Raw genomic sequence first — 20,416 nt, forward strand, 5'->3', positions numbered from 1 at the left:
TCTGTCAGTGCACCCTGTTGATGTGGCACTGCACTGATGTGGCACAGGCCTGCTGCCATACGCACACATTAGTACTACTATACTAATATAGCACGCCTGTCCAAGCCACACTGGGCCCGGTGAATTCGCAGCAGCGTTTCTGTGGCAGCGTCCTATATTGGCACTTTGCCAGCATGTCAGAACAATACTGATGCAGACATGATGTCTTCAAACCGATGCATGCCTTACTGAAACAAGGCTTAGGTGTAAATACTGTACCTGAGTTCTCAAGAGTGGCTGTGTGTTGACTTGGGAAGAGCTGTGCTGCAGATCAGGGACCACGCCAAGAACCTGGATCTGGCGCGTTCAAACACTGCAAGCCCTGCAGAGGAAAAGCAATCAAGGAGTGCGGTGCGCGCAGATCCCTTTCCAAGAGCAGCTGCGTGGCCTAATATGCATGAGCAGTGCATGCGGAGCATGTTATGATTTAATTCATGTATTAGCATGCCAAATTAATTACCTGCGTCCTGCCATCTGGTGTGTTTTGTGCCCTGAACGGATCCAAGTTCATGAGCTAGGGGTGGTGCTGCACAGGGTCAGCTTGCAGTGGAGACACACTCGCATCAGCTCATCAAGGCCTCCAAGCGCCTGGAGTACGGTCAGCTGTCTAATGCCGGCGCCGCCGCTGCATGGCTGCAAGCACGACCTGAGCTTGTACACCTGGAGCGCTGCCTACGGGCGTACCTGGGCGCTCAGGCAGGCTTGCCAGACGGCGCTGATCTGGACATGCTGCCACACGCCAAAGGAGAGATGGTGCGCATGCGCTCAGCAATCTTGAACCCTGTCTGTATAGTTGTGTAGCAGCTGAAGCTGGTGCCTTAGCCTAAGCCTAGCCGGGCCAGTGGATCACACAAACTGACATGGGGAGGCTCCTGGAGGTATTATTTGCACACCGAGGCCAGCCGCATGAGTACAAGAGGTTTTCTGCTGTGCAGGTGTTCGTGCGTCCATGGCTGGCAGTGCCTCTCCAGCTCCACAGGGGCTCATTGCATGAGGCTGTGTCGCTGAGGGCGGTACCAACATTTGGGGCAGGAAAGCGGGAGGCGTACAGCTTTGTTGACATCAGGTCAGCAAATATTCTAACTCTGATCTGTCCTCCCCTTGTATCTATTTCAGCAAAAGGCATGGCACTAGTGTACTGGCTGTAATCTGTATGCATGTCCTCAATTTAGTCACATTTTACTCAAACGCCCGGTGATCAGACAGGGCAGTGAATCCCACGCATTGGCCCGCGAGCAGCATCACCCCACAAGAAGCCTTGAAGGTCACTGGAAGCCCCTGCAACTGTGATGACATGGCACATGCCATTTGCATCATCATTAGAAGGATTCTATGTGCTGCTCAGGTCTGGCGAGGAGGACTGGTTCGCGCAGCTGAGGCTGGTCTTCAGCTGTACAGACGAACATGGAGCAGAGCACAGATGTGCGTTTGTGCGCTGGCTGTGCGAGGCCGAGGAGGGTGAGCTGCCCATGCAGCGCTTGCGCTGGGCTACCACCACCTCACCCAGCGGTGCCACCATCGCCTGGTATGATGTCATAGACATCTGCAGCATCAGGGGCCCAGTGCTGCTTCAGGAAGACCCAACGGAGGATGACCATTTCTACTACAACAAGTATGTGGGCAGATGATCAGCTCTTGAGCTCGCCTGTGCCAGTTGTGTTTGATGCAGTGTAGAGTTCCCGTTCCTGTAAAGACAACTCTCTCCAAAGCAGTATGCGAGATGCAGACTAACCAGCATGTTGCACTTGTTACATGGAGAGTGAGCACATGTGAGCTGCTGTTATGTGCTTGGCATACTTTGGGCAACTTGCTTTGTTGAACACTGACAGCAATTGGCATGAACTGCATTTCATAATCACTCACACCATGAGACATCACACAGACGTCATCTGACATCAGATTGATATGCAGCAAAAGTTACTTATGACATCCAAAACGTGTCGGGCTTCAGCCAGTCACTGACACATAATGGGTGACATCTGGATATCATCTGACGTCACATTGATATCACATGACACCCAACCATGACATCATATGGCGTCCTATCCGAGCAAACAAACATCGTCATAATGACATCCGATTGACATCACATGATGTCCCGCCTCCTGTCACAATGATATCATCTTGACACAGACATCCAAATGACGTCAGAAAGAGTTCAGTGGCACTGAGTGACAGTCGTGATTGCTGGCCAGCCCATGGACCCCGGGCTACATATCGTCAGTATTGCTGTGAGAGTGGGCCATGAACTTGAAGCTTGACAAGCAGCAATGACTCATCGGATGCAATATTGCAATGATGGTTGCTACTATGCTTGTGATGGGTGCTAATATCATAAGCATGGACTTTTCTGCAGATTTAAAGTTAGTTTACTAAGGAATGCTCAGATCTGGTTGCTAGATAGCTTCTGTGTATAGATAGATGAGGCAGCAGAACTTAAACAGGCAACATTCTCATCATAGCATGAGTCATTAACAGTGGTCAACCAAGGACACGCATTTGTTTCGGACGAAACTGCCCATCTCTCTCTCACCCATGACTTGTGGATCTCATGGCTTCCTCCAGTATATGTGAGAATTGAATCTGGTATTTTATGTGAGGCGCGACTATACGAATTACGAAACAAAATGCACGCGCTTGCCTGGATCAAGTTGATCCCAGAACAAAGTTGCCCCCTTCACTTTGGACACCGCCGGGCAAGTACCACCAAAATAAGGAGACATTCAAATACTAACATGCGCAGGAACGGCAGAAACTGTACTTTGCCGCCCTGGCTCCTAGAGCTGTCGCCGATGTGCAGAAGCAGGTGTTGCGCTTTTCGACTGGAGAACGTTACTAGTAATTGTACATTGACTTTTCCAAATTTATTATACCATTACGCTGATGTTTAAATCAAGTTGCTGCTGTTACAGCACACCTATGTACCGACTGTGGACATTGGAAGAAGGAAGCCCACGGAGTGCACCGAACAGAGTTCTTAAATGGAATGTTCGTGCAGGGCTTCAGGTTCCAATGCGGAATGGAGCAGGGATCTGAGGTGCTTCACCGCGCTCCCAGTGCTTCTATCTGCCCTATTACTATACTCATGGCCTGCCTGGGCAGGAGAGGTCTTCAGAGGGCCTGCACGAGTTGTGGACGGAGACACTCTAGAGGTAGCAGGCAACTGGTACAGTCCAAGAATAGCATGACTCTGCACCCTATTCACACCTGCAGCCTCTCGATTGTTACTGCTCTCTTCATTCTTACTAGTAATGAGGCCTCCAGAACCAGGGCAGACAAATTGTTGTGCAGATTGCAGGGGAGCGCGTGAGGCTCCTTGGGATAGATGCTCCAGAAAAGGGTCAGATGTGCCAGGATGCGCAAGGGAGTGGATATGAGTGCGGTAAAAGTCCACGGCATCGCTGGCACCACAGATGGACAAAAATTGTTTTCAATTTCTTGCATAATGCCCCTTAATCCCTGTGACATCGCAGCCTCCATGCAAGGAATACAAATGATTGCATCCAAGAACCTCACCTGACATTGTGGGTGCACAGGGGTGGTCGTCAAGGACGCCCTTACCAGGCAAATAGGCTCCTCGCCAATCGAGTGTCAAGCCGAGTCGCGCGACATGTATGGGCGTAATGTATCAAAGTGTGACGCCCCTGGCACTGGCGATCTGGGGACATGGCTCGTGTCCAATGGATATGCTGTCGCGTACAGGTATGCCAGGGCCTGCTGCTTTGGCCCGCGCCTGACATCCTTGTGGCAAAAATTAGCTGTACTGGACACATGCACGCTGCCCACATGTAATGCCTTTTGAGTTTTGACGTGACTGATTCATTCACAAAAGCAGTTTCCCTCATGCAGGCAGTATTCAAAGGAATATGTGGCCTTGGAGGAATCCGCTGAAGCAGCTCACCGAGGGATATGGGCAGGCAGCTTCCAAGAACCAGCAGAATGGAGGAGGGAACACAAGCGAAAAAATGCTGCTGGACACAACAGGACCTCGGAAGGATCTTCCTTCACATCAGGCAACTTCTTTTCATGCAGAGCAGAGTCTCCCCTGCTTGGCCTCAGTTGTGTTCATTTGCTTACTTTTCAGATGCAGGAACTCTTTGCACCAAATATTTTTGCGCACTGCCGCGAAATTGCTGAATTTTGATTTTGTGCATGCAGAGCAGCAGCAGGTCTTGGCCTCCTTGAAAGGCAGACTTCAGCAGTCCAAAGAGGAGGGCTTTAGCACTGACCAGTCATCAAAATGCGCAATCAAGGGCAACATCTCTTCTTATGGCAAGATCTATCACGTGCCGGGGAGCAATGCTTATGAATCTGTGCGCATCAATGTCTCTTCTGGTGAGCGCTGGTTTTGCTCTAGAGAGGAGGCAGAGCAAGCTGGCTGGCGGGCATCAATGGGTTCATCCCTAGATAAAAAATAGGCATGGCCAGAATAACAATACAAACAGAATTCTGCAAACATCTGTACCACAGTTCGATATCAGTACTGTATCACATATAAAATATATTTGGTCGGCAATGCGCTGCTGCCTAGTGTGGCTAGCCACATCGTTATTTGTCTGGATTATACGGGCTCAGATCAATCTTGTATTGCTTCTTCCCCTTTGTGACTGTGGCGATGTCAATGAGCTCTTTGAGCAGCTCCTCAAAATGCCTCAGCGGCCACTGTGTTGGGCCATCGACTGGGGAAGTGGTTGGATCATCGTGCACCTGTGCACAAATGCTGTCATTGGAAACTTGAACTTTAGGTGCAGCAAAGACATGCAGTGGAACTCCTGCAGATAACCTGCAGCAGATGCAGGCAAGCAAGGCAAATTTATTGAGCTGCACACAAGCGTGGTTGGTCAGGATCCACTCACCTCCATAAACAGGCCGTCTACACCCACAGCGACAGCTGTGCGCGCTATCGAAGGAATCAGGTCACGCAGGCCCCCGCTCGCAACACCTCCGCCCTGCAGGTGACATTCACCTATCACTCCAAAACAAAATAAACGAGCAACAGGGGGTCACGCCAAGGACGTCACGGTATCGAAGACGCAGGCCCCCTCAAGTTCTTCAAAATATGCGCGAAGAAAGCTGACAGCCAGCACTCCTTCTTTTGCAAACTTGTGTGCTCAGCATCTGGCAGGCTGCCATTTGTAAATGTTTGCTGACATGAACAAGCGCAGTTGTATGGAGGGTCCCCATAAGTACTGAATTGCACTCAGGAGATCCTTCACAGGTGCACAGCAGCCGGGAGCAAGCCCACCTTCAAAGGCTTGCCAGCCGGCTGTTGCAGAGCGTGGGTGACATCGCATGTCACTGGGCAGCCAGCGTCGCGCATGAGCACCAGGTTGCGCGGATCCACAACCAAGTCAGTGTAGCCAAACATGGTCCCCCGCTCGCACACCAGCACATTTGGATTGCCTGTAAGCCAGGCCACACAAGCCAATGAAAATTCAGGATACACTTTCAGCAGAGTTGAAATTTGAAGACTGTGATCTACACAAAACAGTGCTCGCGAGACATCTCAAGAAACCCACCTGCAGACCTGACCTTCTCAGCCGAGTTGCGCATGACAGACGGCGCGCAAAACTGGCCTTTCTTAATCTGAACGACCTTGCCAGTTTTGGCAGCTGCAACCAGGAGATCTGTTTGCCGGCACAAGAAGGCGGGGATCTGAATGATATCAGCCACCTTACCCACAGCTTCCGCCTGACTGGCCTCATGTATGTCAGTAATGATGGGTAGCCCATACAGATCCTTCACTTTCTGAAGCACCCTGCAATCATGCCAATTTTGTTTGTCAGTGTTGCAGACTGCCTACAGCAGGGAGCTCTGTGCAACAGAAGCAAAATAAATGTGACTGACCTTAGGCCCTCCTCCAGCCCAGGGCCTCGGAAAGATGTTGCACTGGTTCTGTTGGCCTTGTCAAAGCTGGATTTGAAAACAAGAGTCAGCCCCAGCTTGTCGGTGATGGCCTTGATCTGGCGTGCCAACTTCAGCACATGTTCCTCTGATTGGATGACGTTGGGTCCGGCCATGACGAAGAATGGCTGGGAAGACTTGAGTTGCTTGAAAAAATCTGATTCCTGCGTTGCAAGCAATCGATGATCCCTTGTAATTGCCGCAAGAAGAATCCCAGCGCAAGTCTGCAGAGTTTTCCAAACCACTGGAATTTACCTCCATCTCCGAATTTCGATGGTTGCTTCAGCACTAATTATATTGCGAGCTTTTGATTTGAGGTAGATGAGTTCAAAGTGATCCCAGAAAAATCGTGCACTTGTTATCTGTCAGACGCAAAAGCAAAACGACCGCATCAGCACAAACTCAGGTGCTACCCTTCGTCTACTCTCCAGATTGCAGGCGACGTCCAGATCTGAAGTCAAGTGCAGTGAGCCAGGGCTCGAAACGGTCTTCCGGAAGGGTTCCCAAACCCTCATAAGTAATTACCACGTGGCGGAAGGGCTGCAGCTTGGAGCTGATTGTGACCTGGATGACTGGTGATCATATGGCTGCACCCACGTGAAGCGCTGCCGAAGAGCCAGAAACCAAACAAGGGGCACTTTGCTGTGATTGATTGTCGTTCTGACCTACAACCCATGTGTTGATGGGCAGTGCATAGAAGAAAGGAATACGCAGATGTTCCTTTGTATTACTATTCTGCAGTAACGTGCGGCAGACTTGTCACCGCCTTGGGTGCCCGCCTTGGAATCACAATGGAAGCTCTTCCGCCAGAACCCCTGGAACGAATGTCGAGGGGTAAGCGTCAGAGTCGACTCTGTTGGCTCAAGACACTGGCAGTGCGGCGTGCGTATAAGAATTATGATGCGTGCAAGATTTTAGGGCGGCAGGTTGTGTGTAAGTCTCTCCGTGTTCTGTGGATACCTTGACAAAGCAACGGGCGTCTGCTGTGGGTGTATTGGTAGAATGCTCCTACGAAGGCCAGCTCTACCACAGATCGTGCAAACACTCACACAGCCCTGTGCCCACTCTTGTACCACCATCACACCTGCCATGCCTTTGATGTGCAAGGAGCAGCCCCACTGTGAGCAGCCAAATCCTCTGAACTGTTGTACCAGAACTTGCGGCACCTTGCAGGGCAGCGAGGCCGCGTTGAGGGAGCGCCACTACTTTACTGCTGTCCATTTGAGAAAAAGGCGATGTTGCAGGATGTTGATGGACGACGCGGGCAAAGAGGGCGTGCTGTTTGACAGCTTCAGCGAGAGCAACAGCAAGGAAGGCTCGCTGCGGGCTGGCAACAACTTGAAGCCCCTGCCCCTTCTGGGTGCCCGGCTGCAGGCATGCTTGGAGGACGTGGCAGCTGCACGCAAAATCGCACCTACGGAGCCAGGTTCGCGGAATTGGGCATCCTTCAGGGTCATAACAAGTCTGCAAACTAATGCAGCAGTGACAGGACACGCCAGAGCCGCAGTGACCGTCCTGTCCTGACATTCCATGGTACTTCTGCAGCGGAGCTGGCGCAGACAGAGGATATATCTTGCCAACTGGCATCGAGGGATGCCTCGGTCCCCAATGCCCCAGAAGGGAAGGGGGTGCCGTTGGGGGGACCTGTGCCTGATGAGCTTCACCGAGGTTCACCTAGGAGCTCCAGCACACTCGAGTCGGTGTCCTCGTATGAGCTCCGTGGTGAGATCCCTTTTGTCTCCTCGGTCTGCGTTCTCCATCTGAGCGATCTGAGCTCATGGCAAGACGCTGATGGACGTATTTAGGCTAGACAGCAGAAATGTCCCAGCTCCTGGGGCAATGCGTGGCCGAATTTTGACATTGATGGCACTGTGCTCCTGCTGATTTATCAAGGCGTCTCTTAATGGGTGTCATTAAACGGCAACCCTTGGCAAACAACTGACGTCCTGCGCTCATCTGCTCTGCAGGCAGCCTTGGCAGCTTTGCGCGCACGCACACAGTGCGCGCAGATGGGTCGAGCGCAGGCAGCACACAGGTGCACGAGGTGGACCCCGCCCTGCTGCCGCTGCATTGGCGCCAAGCCGTGGACGATGCTGACGTGCCCACCTCTGCGTTCTTCGACTACCCCTGCCCAGTAGGGCCGCCGCCCTGTGCTCGCTGGAGCCACGCGCATGCAGCCGTCGGTGACCGCCTCTTTGTGTTTGGCGGGGAGTCCTTGGCGGGAGTGCAGAGCAATGCTTTCGTGTTCGACGCTGGTAAGTGGAATTGTATGCTAGGAGACATGTTTTCTTAAGTTGCCAGGCAGTCGAGTGGAGCAGTGATTCAGGCAGCTTCAGTGCAAATTGGGAGAAGAATGTGCTCTAAAGGGGGTAATACGTTTCTGCGGTAAAGGCTGGCCAGGCATGATGATGCATTCGTGCCAAATGGGGGTGGGGAGTTTCGAAGTTTTGTGAGCGTACAGCATTTAAAACCTGAGGGAGTCACGTGAATGCTGCAGTGCAAAACACTTGGCGGGCGGTGCCAGTGCCTTCGCCGCGGTCGGATGATGCGCTGCCGGCCATGTCTGGCCACGCTGCGTGTGCCGTGCTCGACAAGATCTATCTCTATGGCGGCCGCCAGAACCGAAAGTACCTGCAGCGGACCTATGTCTTTGATACCGGTGCGCCGCTGCTGTCCTCGTGTGTTTGCCTGCCATGTGCCTCAAAGGCTGGGCCAAACATTAAGCGGTGAAGAGGCATGAGCTTCACCGGGCATGAATTGCAGGGCGAGGAGCGTGGAAGTGCCCCAAGAAGTCCCCTGCAGATCCGCCTGCCTTGTTTGGGCACACGCTCACTGCTGTGGGGCAGCATGGCATCTACCTGTTCGGGGGTCAGGGGAAGAAACCAAGTGAAGCAGTGTACAGCCTTGACCCTGACACCCTCATTTGGGCACAGGTCGACACAAAAGGGGTGCGCAACCCCTTTGTGTGATTTGGGGACCCTTGGCCCCGATGCATATGCACACAACATGCTCCAAGTGGGCACAGTGCTTTTGCTGTGTTTCTATTCCCAGACTTCTGGGCAGAACTGCAAGTTGGGATGGAGACTTGCCTGTGGATTGCTCAGTCAAGGTGTTAAAATAAGCATTCCGGGGAGTGGGGGCGTTTCATGTTTATCTGAAGGCGAAACCACAGGAGGATGGTTGTGCATGCTGACATGCCTGTGAATGGAGGCCACAAGTGCGCATTGACCATGAGCCTGAAGTCACACAAAGCTTGGGCGAGCGCAGGAGCGCCCAGGCTACCGGCAGGGGCACAGCGCGGCATGGGATTTCTCTGACTCGCTCATAGTCTTTGGAGGACTCAGCGCAACTTCGGTGTTCAACGAAGTCCATGTGCTGTCGCTGTCGACTGGGTACTGGTCCCGCCCGCAGTGCACCGGCCAGCCGCCACCCAAACGCTACGGCCACAGCGCTGTCATGGTTGCCGCCAACCTCATGCTCGTCTTTGGTGGCTGCAGCGCTCAGGTGCGCGCCCACTTCCTCAACAATCCTTTAGGATCTGCTGAGAAAAGAATGCACCTCGAGGCCGAGACTATATGACAGCTTGCTCTGTTCTCCAAATTTCTGAGAATAAAGCCGCTGTCAGGCTCTGTTGCTTTCAAGCAGGCGCCACATGAACATGGCACAAGTGCAGGCGCAAACCTGAGCAGAATGATTGTGCAGGGTGCATTCTTCAGCGACCTGTACCTGCTCAACACATCCACCTTCCGGTGGCATCGCATGGGCGGCGTGGGCGCGCAGCCCTCGGCCCGTTACGGACACGCATGTGTGGCAGCCGCTGGGCGCGTGATCATGCACGGAGGCTCCAACGGCGCTCACGCATACGACGGCCTCTTCACGATCAGCACCACATTTGGCCGCGAGTTTAACAGGTGCGCTTGCCTGTCCAGTCATCTTCACACACATGCAGGACCTTTGTCTACTGGCTCAAGACAGCGCCTTTGCTACTTTCCCACCATCACCAAGGACTTGTGACTGCACAACAAGGGTGGGAGTCTGTTCCTGGCGCGCTGCACACATGATGGCTTGCAAGCAGAGCGCCTGTGCAATGCAGCTGACTGTGACCTTGGCTGTGGTTGTGGCAGCGTGGTGTCAGGACTGGGGCGCTTGCGAGCGGGCACGGGCGCCTTGCGCGGCAGCAGCAGCAGCAGCAGCCGCAACAGCGATGCTGCGCCAGGCAGCGACGACGGCACCAGCAGCACGGAGGCGGCGCGCACCCAGCTGGCCAACCTGCTGCACCTTCGAGCAGCCAACGATTTGCAGGTGCACCATCCTCTTTACACCATTTTCCTGCGCGACATATTTGTGTGCGTGCAACTTATCTCACTGGCTCTGCCAAGTTGTATATCACCTGCATGGTTGTGTCATACAATTGGACATCTTTCTGTATGATGATGCAGACACTGATCCTTATGAAAGCCAAGATTGCGATGCGCGCAGGCATTTGCTGCACGAAGGGCGGACATCAGCGAGGGGTTGCTGCAGAAGCAGCGCGCTCGCGCAGCAGAGCTGGAGGCGACGGTGTCAGAGCTGCGCCTTATGCTGGAGGAGGCCGGCAACGCGGGGGAGGCCTCACGTGAGGAGCTGCGGTCTGAACGCCAGAGCAGCCGCCGCGCCGCGCAGGCCGCTGCGAGCGCCGCCGAGGATGCTGCCACACAGAATGCATTGCTACAGGTGGTGCAATCCCCCCTTGAAGGGATTGCTGTGCAAGAAGCTCGTGTATGTTTTGTGGAGATGGGCAGATCCATTGCTGGTGCGCTACTCATGTGGCTATCATGGGACTGTATCATCGTAATCTTCGGCATTAACGGTCGTGTGGATGGTTGTCGTCTGGCTAAGTACAGTCCAAGCTGTCGTAGTTCCAACATAGGCCCTTGTCCAACACCAACACTGGCTGACTATGATGTCTTGTTTTGCAGACGCAACGCGACGAGCTGCAGGCACGGTGTGATGGGTTGGAGGCCCAGATGCAGACTCTGCAGCAGCGCTGCTCAGCTTCCGAGGCTTCACTAAAGCAGCTGGAGCTGCAATTGGGCATGCTGCAGCAGCACCTGCGTACCAGCACCGCACAACTCGCCGAGCAGGTGACCAGCTGCTGACATTTGATGCACACCTCAAAATCCATATCTGGATTTATGCATTGGGGCAGGCTTCACATGACAGCGATGCTGTAATGCTGACACTCGCTGGTGTGGTTCTATGGGGCAGATATTACTCCGCCCAGTTGCAGGCAAATAACGGTGCTGTGTTTCCTGCTGAGAACCTAATCAGACTTTAGTGCTTTGGCATCTGCATTAGTACTAAAATACTGTGGGTGTGGCTTCCTGGTAGAAGGACAAGCGGGATCGGCTGGCGGGGCAGCTCACAGAGGCGCACGCGCAGCTCACAGCTGAAAAGCAGAGGAGCCAGGCGCTGCAGGAGACACAGGCGCAGCTGCAAGCAGAGCGCAGGAGAGCAGCTGAGTTGGCAAGCTCGCCCGGGCCGTCAGGGCAGGCAGAGAGTGTTTCTGATGGGTCGTCAATGACGGACGTTGTGCACAAGCTGGCATGCCTGCAGGGCAGTGCCGCTGCCTTGAACCGGTGTAGCCTGCCCGAGCTGCAAAGGTGACTGGTGCCCACGTCGCCTTGGCCTCCATCCTGTTTCACAGATCCGTGTAAACAATGCGAGATAAGCGGTCATTGCATGCTGCATTGATTGGCATGCAGCTTCAATACGAATGCCCTTGGCTCGCGAAGTTGATGATGTGCTGGATCAGAGTGTTTGCAATAGCAGTAAATCGCAAAGAGAACAAGAGAAACTCGCTCCCTTTGGGTCTTGTGTCTGAAAGCAGTGCATTGCTGCAGCCTGGAGGGCACCATGGCGGATACCTGGCGCGCGCTGCGGGACGCGATCGACAGCAAGCTGAATGAGCGCGAGGCCAGCCTGGCAGAGAGGGAACGCGCGGCGGAGGAGGCTGCTCTGTGCTCGCTGTGCATGGAACGCCCCAAGACTGTGGCTCTGGGCTGCGGGCACCAGACCTGCGGCCAGTGCGCGGACGAGCACGACTCCTGCCCCTTCTGCCGCCAGCCAGTCCAGCACCGGATCGTTTTGTACCAGACTTGAAACACTGCTCAGCTCAGGACTGCTTCCATGCATGCGTTTATTGCACTATTTATTGTTGGCACCAGAGTTGACTCGGGGAAGTTGTAGCAGAGGGCAGAGGGGTGAGGCAACTTCCTATGGAAGAGGTTGCAGGGGTGCACGCGGTGCTCCAAGGGGAGCCGCAATAATATTTTTTCATATGGTCTCACCTTTATGGGGATCCAGCAGCACTCACAGACGCTGTCGAGCGTCAAGAGAGGGGCTGGCCCAACCGATGGCCTCTGTGCTGAAAATCATTGGCCCTGGCACGAGAAGCACACCATGTGAACGCTCCACAGCTGTGTGCCAACACAGGACAGCAGAGGGGTGTCCGTGGTGTCACTCAGAACCTGATTGCTCAAGACGCTTCGAGCAAAGATGAATCCCTAAGAAGGCTTGCGCCTTTGCATCATCAGGGGACAGTCAATACATAGTAGTTTGTGATGCAGCATTTACTGCATTGGTCTTACACAAGTCAGACCTCGTGAGTTTAAATACTTAAATATTTGTGAATTGCTTTATTAGGCACCGGTGCATCCAAATGTTTTGAGCATTACTCAGTCCAAGCGTGCCCCCAAATCAGAATAATGAGTTGTGCAAGATGCTTCATTTCCCTGGGTGGGATTAAGTTATGGTCAATGAGAGCAGATTGCATGAGCGGAGATCTATGCGCTATGATCATGAATTCAATAAATGCTTCGAAGCCACTGGGCAGATGTCTGCCATGTCGAGCTTGCAAATATGCCCGAGCCTGAACTTCGTGCCAGTCCTCTCTATGATGCCATTACTCACAGATGGGGGGTGGCTGGGGGCCAGTATGCTGGGGGCCAGTATGCTCGTTGTCAGAGCTCTACTGGAGTGTTAATAAGCCATGTAATTATGCATGCACTGTGCAGTACCAATTGCAACGCTGTTCGAGCCACCTGCTAACCTTTTATGCTCCATTGTGTCCCGCATCAAGCTGTCTTGTGTTTCACAGTTGATTGTTACATACAGTCTTTCAGGATATTCAGCAATAGCCCAGCGGGTTGAGAAGATACCACATTCACATTAAGGATGTCTGGGGACAAACAAAAATAGGAATCCATTACAGATCGGCTAGTACCGTAGTGAATGTGCTTCTGCAACCTGACACTTTTTCCTGTCAGTTTTGGAGACATCCCATCCAGCTTCACACAAACACAAGGTACGTTCTAAACCAAATTTCTAAGAATAGCCAGATCCAACAGCCTTGATCAGCGCCACCTTCATAAAGTTCTGCCCCAGCTCACTCACATAGGCTCACAGAGGATGAGCACAGCGTGCGCAAACTCCTCGCCATAATACTGTTTGCCCACGAGGACAAGGATTGTAAAGTTTCCTGCAGGCTTGAACAGTCATGCCTGATGCTGTTGCTGGACATAGAGCCCTCACTCGAAAGCCCATTGGTTCTCTCGCCTGACCTCTTCCTCCTCCTCTGGTGTGAAGTCGTTCTGTGCAGGATGAAAATACTCAAAACATTTCAGCGAATCAGATCATGCTGGGAAGGCAAGGCTTATGATGAGCAGAAATATAGGCAGCAACGCATGTATTACATTTTCTGGAGCATACCGGGATGTTGAAGGTCTTCCTGATCTCCTCCGGAGTTTTGCCTGCACAAAGCAAACGGCCCAACACCACTTAGGCAGGCAGTAAAAATTTCCAGATGAGCCATGTCTGCATGCGATACATCTGCTGCATGCCTGCATATCAGCTGGGATGCGACAGGCAAACGCTGCATGGCTGAGTGTCAAGTTAAATGGGCTGAAAGGTACACTTCTGATTGTCAGGACATTATCAGCACAATTTCTCTGCGCAGTGTGGCAAACGCTCTCACCTTTGATCATGTTGGCAACTGTGAGACATCCCAAGTCCAGCAGGGATTTGATATTGAGATAGTTTGCAGCCTGCGCAAAGGAAAGCTTCATGTGAGCTCACAGCTTCATACTTGCAGCCACCAGATCTTTGAGCACAGTAAAACTGCGAAGCTCTCCGCAAGGATCTTAGAACCATAGGTGGCAAACAAAGAAAGATATTGGCAGAGATAGCCCATGGCACCAGCAGGCTGCTTCGGTGAACAGTGACATACCAGGATGAGCTCGAAAAGGGTTGCCTGGTCGACTTTGACGAAGTCGGAGTCCCAGGTCTTCACTTCCTCTTCGGTTTTGGCAGGCTTGTCATCGGTGTTCTTCTTGGAAGCGTCCACGTGGAAATTGCAGTACTCGAGCACCTTGGAGAGAATCTTAGAGTGCACGTTTGGCAGAGGTACTTTCGTGTCTTCGCCACCAGTTTCTGTGCACGCACAAGCACAGTATTTGATAAGTACCACACTGGCACATGGTCAGGTTGGCGCTTGAAGAATGAGCGACGAGCGCCAACGGTATGCATCTTTCTGCTGAACATCAAACTCCTTTTAGGATCTCACGATCAAGACTGTCCGGCCGAGAGGCCGGTCCGAAGCCAATAAGATGGAAAGACCCTGCTCCTGACTTGCAAACACACCGCAAGGCACGCACCTTCCAGGGTGTTCTTGACCGTCTCTGACATGAAAGCGACCTCTTCAGTCACCGTGTAATCCTGGGAGTCCGAGCTGACGAGTGTGACCTGCAGAACAGCCATGATAACCCTCTCAACCTTCTGATCTCCTCTGCAAACCCCGTGGCCCCTAGGTAATTTTGTGTTTTCATTGACGTTTGCGGTACGGCAAGTGAGTATTAAGGGAACAAGAAAACTTCCAGGTGTGAGACGCTGTGGGAGAAGAAGAACAAGCCATCTTTCACACCTTCTGTGCCATGTTTGAGCCTTCTTCTACGGGTGGACGCGCAAGTGTGGCTGATCGGTGCGATCGACGCAGGGGACACTCAGCAGCGGTGATCAACGAGCTGCAGGATGATCCTGTGCACAATTGTGTTGCCAGAGACAGGACCCGCCCAGCCTCGCCAACCTGCAAGGTGCCTATTTAGACTCGCCACTGCCATTCCCATCGCCATTCCAGAACTTTCCCTGCATCTGTGCCTAATCCAGATCGCCATAATTTCAGAATTAGATTAGCAAATATCCTTATTGACGCGTACGACGGGACGAGTCGAATGATGCCCTTGATAATAGCAACTGATCAATCACACTTTTTGATGCTCTGACCTTCGGTGCATTTCCCCCGCAGCTCGTACACAAAGCAAGATTCTGGTTTATTCAAGATAAAGCCATCCTTTGGGAGCTTGTAGACATCAATATCACTTGCAGCATGACATTATAGCTTTGAGATGAAGTTGAAGTCTTTCAATAGGTTCAGCGCATATGCGCGCGCTGAATCTCATCTTGTACAAAGGACATATTTTGGAGCCATTGGTGCGCGAGTTCATCAGCTTCTCTTTTCGCTGTGCTGTTACATTGTTGTTAGACTGGGGAATGCAGGACGCTTCCTCATAAGATAGGACCTTGATTTGTTGGCATTCCACCCACAGTGACCGTGCTGGGCGTAATTTTGGCGATCGTACTGTTTGCAAATGAGTTGCGTGAGTACACAACCCCCTTCTCCATACAGACGGTGGGCTCTCCCTCCGTGTAGCACAGCCCTTCTTCTGCAAATTTGCAAAGGGTTTCTTTTGCATGCATCACAAACACGCGCTCTGGTTGAACTAACAAGCCAAGCGCCCCTCACAGCAGATGTCAGTGGACACCTCCCGGGCTCATTACATCCGCATGAACTTCAACTTCACCTACCCGTCGATGCCCTGCCAAGGTGCGCGACAGAGATGTCTGTCAAATTACATGAGCACTATTGTACCCTGGAGCCAGGGTGGCTCAATTCAGGTTATCATCGCATGTTTGTGGTGGATGCAGTGCTCAGCTTGGATGCGACTGACATGTCTGGGGAGAAGAGCGGCGATAGCGGTCATGCCGCCAACGGCGAGATCCACAAAGTGCGGCTGAACGAGGCTGGGGAGAAAATAGGACTGGGCGAGTATATACCACCCAGGCGATGGGGTTTCATGATGGGCAAACCACGTCAGGTTTGAGCGCTTTATTTCCAGTCTACATTGCAGGTCAAAGCATCACCAGCTTGATGCGTGCAGCCTGCATGCATTCATACTCAACAGCCTGTAACTACTCTTTATTGCAAGGGGGATGTCTTAGTGATGGCCAATTTGTGATGAGAGCAGGAAGTGATGGAGGTGAATCAGGCGATGGATGCGCACGAAGGGTGCAACATATTCGGCTGGCTCGACCTGCAGCGAGTGGCCGGCAACTTCAGAGTCAGCGTGCATGTTGAGGACTTCTTTGCGCTGACACGGGTGCGGCTTTACTTCTGCATGCCTCATAATATTGTCAGTGCATGTCACCCCACACATGTCAGTCTGCTGGGAGGACATGCATACTGAGGAATGGGTGCATGCAATGGTGCAGCTGAACTGAGTGGGGCTTGTTTGTTGTGACAGACGCAGGAGTCAATTGCGGAGGCCCTGCAGGCGCAGCTGGCTCACATGGAGGGCGGAGTGCATGCCATTCAGGTGCCCAGGCAGTGCCTGCTGTGAAGCTATTGCCTGCGCTCCCATCAGGACCACTCCTCTGCATCTGCTGATCACCTGTGCATGGCAACCCTGCAAAGTGCAGGTCGCCATTTGCTGACATGGTTCTGCTTCTGGTTTCTGTGCAGTTACAAGCAGATACAACTGGCATTAACTCCAGCCACATCATACACAGAGTCTCTTTTGGCCCTACATTCCCAGGCCAAGTCAATCCTCTGGATGGTGCGTTCTAAGCCTTGCCATCACATGCATTGTGTCTCAATTCAACAAAAACTGAAATTGAAGAAGCGCGCAAAATGCATTGTGACCCTGTGGAGCATCATGGCAGGTGCGGAGCGGATTTTAGATAAGGAGAGCGGCACCTTCAAGTACTTTTTGAAGGTAGTACCAACTGAGTACGTGAAATTAGACGGTGAGTGACCTGCACGGCCTCTTCAAGGCCCTGGAAAATACTGCCCATGGCAATTCCGCTCTATTTGCCGGGTGATGTCATGCATGTCTGCTTCTGCTGGTCACACTGACAATGAGCAATGGTCTGCAGGCACAAGGACAACAACAAACCAGTACTCTGTGACCGAGTACGACACAGTGGTGCACAAGGGGGAGATGCAGATGCCCTCTGTCTGGTTCAGCTATGACATCTCCCCGATCTCTGTCACCATCAGCGAGATTCGGAAGTCGTTTGCGCACTTGCTTGTGCGGTTCTGCGCTGTGGTCGGTGGCGTGTTTGCTGTGACAGGTCAGGGCTGCCTCTGCGCTTGGACTTCTGTGTTCTTGGCTTTTGCTGCTATTGTGTGTGCAGAACTTTTAACACAGTTTTTCTGATACAATGGGTTTGCTCTCAGCACTGCTTGTTTTGATTGCAGGAATGTTTGACCGCTGGGTGCATCGGATTGTGACAGCGATTTTCAGCGCTTCAAGTTGAGCTGCAAGCGACCTGTCCTTCATGAATTCATAGGAAATCGCACATCTAAATTTATCTGAAACTTTTCAGAGCGTTTCTTCCGTATATCAAGGGTGACGACCATCTCAGTTTTGGATCAATAAAGCCCTTGACAGCCATTCCAGAATGTCTATGGATACTGCTCTACAGCTGTCCTGGCTTGCCAATGCATTAACCACGTACACAGGACTCTATTGACTAGGCCTGGGCACAAACTTCAAGTTGCCTGATCTCAATGGACCTCCAATTGAGATCAATTTATCCCAGATCCCAGATTTTCAAATTTGCGCTTTGCATGAGCGTCCAATCAGACGCGGCAGGTAGCAGACCTTATGCACACAACTGAGATGCAAAATCTGCCTCTAAAAACTTATTGCCACCGCGACAATAGCACTAGTGCCATACATGGGTCTGGGCCGACACACACTACTAAACAATTGCATGCAGGCACAAACTCTAAAGAGTGTCCACTTGATCAGCTTCAAATCGGCTTCACTCGGAACCATCTGGAAATGGCTGCAGGGCGGACTTCTTGTTGTTGACGTAGTAGTCCACAACAGCAAGCATGCGCGCGTTTTTGTCTGGGTGGTAATTCACGTGGATCATCACAGGCCTCAGGCTCTCATACCGAGAGTCATGTCGGACCTGGCACAGCAGTGCGTCTCAGATCTGCTGCGAATCACCATCACAGAGGCAACCAGCTAAAACAGTCACTATCATGGCATGCAAAAGAAGGGCAGTATAGGTTTTATTACAAGGGCTTGTAAACAAACGATCCCACTCAAAGAGGGGCAAACATTTTGCGCATAAGGAGTTGCGAGGCTGTGATAGCATGAGCGCACCTGGCGGAAGAGCACTTTAGAGTTCATGAACAGCATGAAGTCCATGATGCGCCGCGTGACCCCTGGGTCTGTATAGCCCGGGCGGGAGGGGAAGAATATGACCTACCGCACCACAACAGCTGTTTAACGAGGCTGCTTTGCAGAATCTCTCCACTGATTGTCTGGCAAGGACACTGTCAAAAGCAGCATTCTTAAGCCTGATGCCACGGGCAAAACATGCTCTAGCTCGGCAATGCCAAGAAGAGGGTTAAGTGAGTGCCGCCAGAAGCAGCAGGTCACACACCTCGTTGAAGATGGCCTGGTCCCAGCCGTCCTCGGTGTTGAGGCGGTGCACAATGCGGTCCAGTAGGTCGACAGACGCGCGCGTGGGGCGCATGTAGAAGAGGCCCGAGTTCATGACAAACACGCGCATGGAGTGCGCATAGCGCGCCCACCCCATCGCCGCGTCGTCCCGGACGTCGTTGTAGCCTGTACAGAAACGTTCCCAGTCAGTCCAACAGATCTTTCCAGGTTGGAGATTTGCACAAGCCTACAGCTGCCTGTGCCAAGGCTTAGACAGAAGCACTTGGCTCAAATGCTGTGCAATCATGCGTTGGCAGGGCTTCCCAAAATGTCCTCAAACCGGCTGGCTTGCTATGCAGGTGTAAGGTACAGGAACATCCAAACCAGAGACCTATGAAAGGGCAGCCGGCAGAACTTGTCGTTTCCTGCACTCACTGCTGTTCAGATGCTAGCCTGTGGGACAGCTGCCTGTGGGCGATATGACAAGCTTCTGAAGGAGGTCAAGAGGTGCCCAGTCTCATCTGCTGACGCTCAGAGAAGGGTGCACACCATAGGCGGTGGCGTTGTCCCAGCCGTCGCTCATGCCCTCAACATCGCTGTCGCGGTGCAGGAACTGGAAGGGGTTCTGCAGCGTGATGATGTCCACATCACTCAATAACACCGCGTACCCCAAGTCCAGCATCGGCCGCAGCACTCGGAACTTCAGCCCTGACACTGCGTGGTTGGAGCCCACCCCCTTCTGCGCCTCAGACACCTGTGCGATGAACAGGCGTCCATTGAACTTCCTTGCTTGACTTCCTTGTGCTCAACCAGGCCTGCAGCACCAAAGCGTAGAGCGGCACTAGTTCAAATGCATTCTCACTCCTTGCATGCCTGCAGCAGTGAAGCCAAGACTTAAATTGGCGTTGCCACAAAATGCTGGCTGAACCTGTTGAGCTGCTTCACAAACTCCAAGCTCTGCCTACGGTTTGTATTCTTTGAGCTGTGAGGCACAGCGGCGAGCAGTGACGGACCTGCAGGCTCATCTGGTACGCGGTGAAGCCTAGGCTCTCCGCATGCTGCTGCGTGGCGTCGTCCAGTGCGACAATGAGCGCATTTGTCACGTTGGCTCGCCTAACCCCAGCCATCCACAGGTCCAGCATGCCGCCCGGCTGCGCGTAGTTGGCGTTGGAGATAGCTACCATCACCTCATTGTCCTTAGCCACCTGGAAATAGTTGGTCAAGTGATGACTCAGCACAACAATTTATGTGGCCCAAGCCCACGCAGCTGAGCCCTAACGCAAGACAAGGCTTACTGAGCGCGACGCTGCAAACATGAACCGAAGTGAGACCATAGTGATACTGTGAGCATCTGGGATTAGGCCACACAACGGGAAATTGTGACCAGGAGCATGCAGTGGACTGTCAATAAAAAGCCAGGGATGGAAGGCTTCAGAGAACCTTTCGCAGAACGGCGGCCAGCTCAGGCTCGGCCGCATCGCGCTGCTTGCTGGGCCGCCATTGACTGTGCCGGTCTGCGCCGGTGCCCACTCCCGGCACAGCCTCATACTGTGTCCGCAGCGGCACAATCCCCTTTGCCTGCCCCTCGTCCACCTGAGCCTGAAGCGTCTCCATCTCCTGAGGCACAACAGAATAAATCTATGAAGCATGAGATACTGGCCACAAAACATTATTGTTCTTCTAGCCGTGCTGTGCCAGGA

At 52.7% G+C, this 20,416-nt stretch overlaps 7 protein-coding genes across 7 annotated transcripts; 4 read left to right on the forward strand and 3 right to left on the reverse strand.

Moving 5' to 3' along the window:
• The first annotated feature begins 758 nt into the window (after positions 1-758).
• COCSUDRAFT_31905 (hypothetical protein) lies at positions 759-1,743 on the forward strand. Its single transcript, XM_005651519.1, has 3 exons — positions 759-792; positions 975-1,105; positions 1,385-1,743. Exons 1-3 carry the CDS (start codon positions 790-792, stop codon positions 1,665-1,667), a joined length of 417 nt encoding a protein of 138 aa, XP_005651576.1. The 5' UTR covers positions 759-789; the 3' UTR covers positions 1,668-1,743.
• Positions 1,744-3,146: 1,403 nt separating this feature from the next.
• COCSUDRAFT_6968 (putative nuclease domain protein) lies at positions 3,147-4,430 on the forward strand (the record flags this gene model as incomplete). The annotated part of the gene is made up of 5 exons (XM_005651520.1): positions 3,147-3,191; positions 3,331-3,421; positions 3,576-3,741; positions 3,889-4,077; positions 4,262-4,430. Coding segments are annotated over 5 exons (660 nt in total), but the record flags the coding sequence as incomplete, so codon positions are not given.
• Positions 4,431-4,587: 157 nt separating this feature from the next.
• Positions 4,588-6,059, reverse strand: COCSUDRAFT_34662 (hypothetical protein; the record flags this gene model as incomplete). Its single annotated transcript, XM_005651521.1, has 5 exons — positions 4,588-4,746; positions 4,896-4,988; positions 5,285-5,442; positions 5,559-5,797; positions 5,887-6,059. 5 exons carry the CDS (start codon positions 6,057-6,059, stop codon positions 4,588-4,590), a joined length of 822 nt encoding a protein of 273 aa, XP_005651578.1.
• A 1,135-nt stretch (positions 6,060-7,194) lies between these two features.
• COCSUDRAFT_38811 (hypothetical protein) lies at positions 7,195-12,084 on the forward strand (the record flags this gene model as incomplete). The annotated part of the gene is made up of 11 exons (XM_005651522.1): positions 7,195-7,369; positions 7,911-8,198; positions 8,441-8,602; positions 8,707-8,891; positions 9,211-9,447; positions 9,646-9,854; positions 10,068-10,245; positions 10,423-10,656; positions 10,902-11,066; positions 11,314-11,585; positions 11,826-12,084. The coding sequence occupies 11 exons, from the start codon at positions 7,195-7,197 to the stop codon at positions 12,082-12,084; spliced, it is 2,364 nt and encodes a 787-aa protein (XP_005651579.1).
• Positions 12,085-13,076: 992 nt separating this feature from the next.
• Positions 13,077-14,968, reverse strand: COCSUDRAFT_26526 (E3 ubiquitin ligase SCF complex, Skp subunit). Its single transcript, XM_005651523.1, has 6 exons — positions 14,903-14,968; positions 14,637-14,724; positions 14,210-14,412; positions 13,958-14,027; positions 13,693-13,733; positions 13,077-13,574 (listed from the first exon to the last, which is right to left on the reverse strand). The coding sequence occupies exons 1-6, from the start codon at positions 14,912-14,914 to the stop codon at positions 13,512-13,514; spliced, it is 477 nt and encodes a 158-aa protein (XP_005651580.1). The 5' UTR covers positions 14,915-14,968; the 3' UTR covers positions 13,077-13,511.
• Positions 14,969-15,383: 415 nt separating this feature from the next.
• On the forward strand, positions 15,384-17,574 carry COCSUDRAFT_11063 (DUF1692-domain-containing protein; the record flags this gene model as incomplete). The annotated part of the gene is made up of 9 exons (XM_005651524.1): positions 15,384-15,468; positions 15,585-15,667; positions 15,787-15,862; positions 15,964-16,133; positions 16,281-16,415; positions 16,778-16,871; positions 16,978-17,048; positions 17,178-17,388; positions 17,516-17,574. 9 exons carry the CDS (start codon positions 15,384-15,386, stop codon positions 17,572-17,574), a joined length of 984 nt encoding a protein of 327 aa, XP_005651581.1.
• Positions 17,575-18,084: 510 nt separating this feature from the next.
• Positions 18,085-19,924, reverse strand: COCSUDRAFT_11236 (hypothetical protein; the record flags this gene model as incomplete). The annotated part of the gene is made up of 5 exons (XM_005651525.1): positions 18,085-18,237; positions 18,435-18,536; positions 18,718-18,902; positions 19,266-19,455; positions 19,730-19,924. Coding segments are annotated over 5 exons (825 nt in total), but the record flags the coding sequence as incomplete, so codon positions are not given.
• Between the last annotated feature and the right edge of the window lie 492 nt (positions 19,925-20,416).

Source organism: Coccomyxa subellipsoidea (assembly GCF_000258705.1).
Source record: "Coccomyxa subellipsoidea C-169, whole genome shotgun sequence".
Classification (NCBI taxonomy): Eukaryota; Viridiplantae; Chlorophyta; class Trebouxiophyceae; family Coccomyxaceae; genus Coccomyxa; species Coccomyxa subellipsoidea.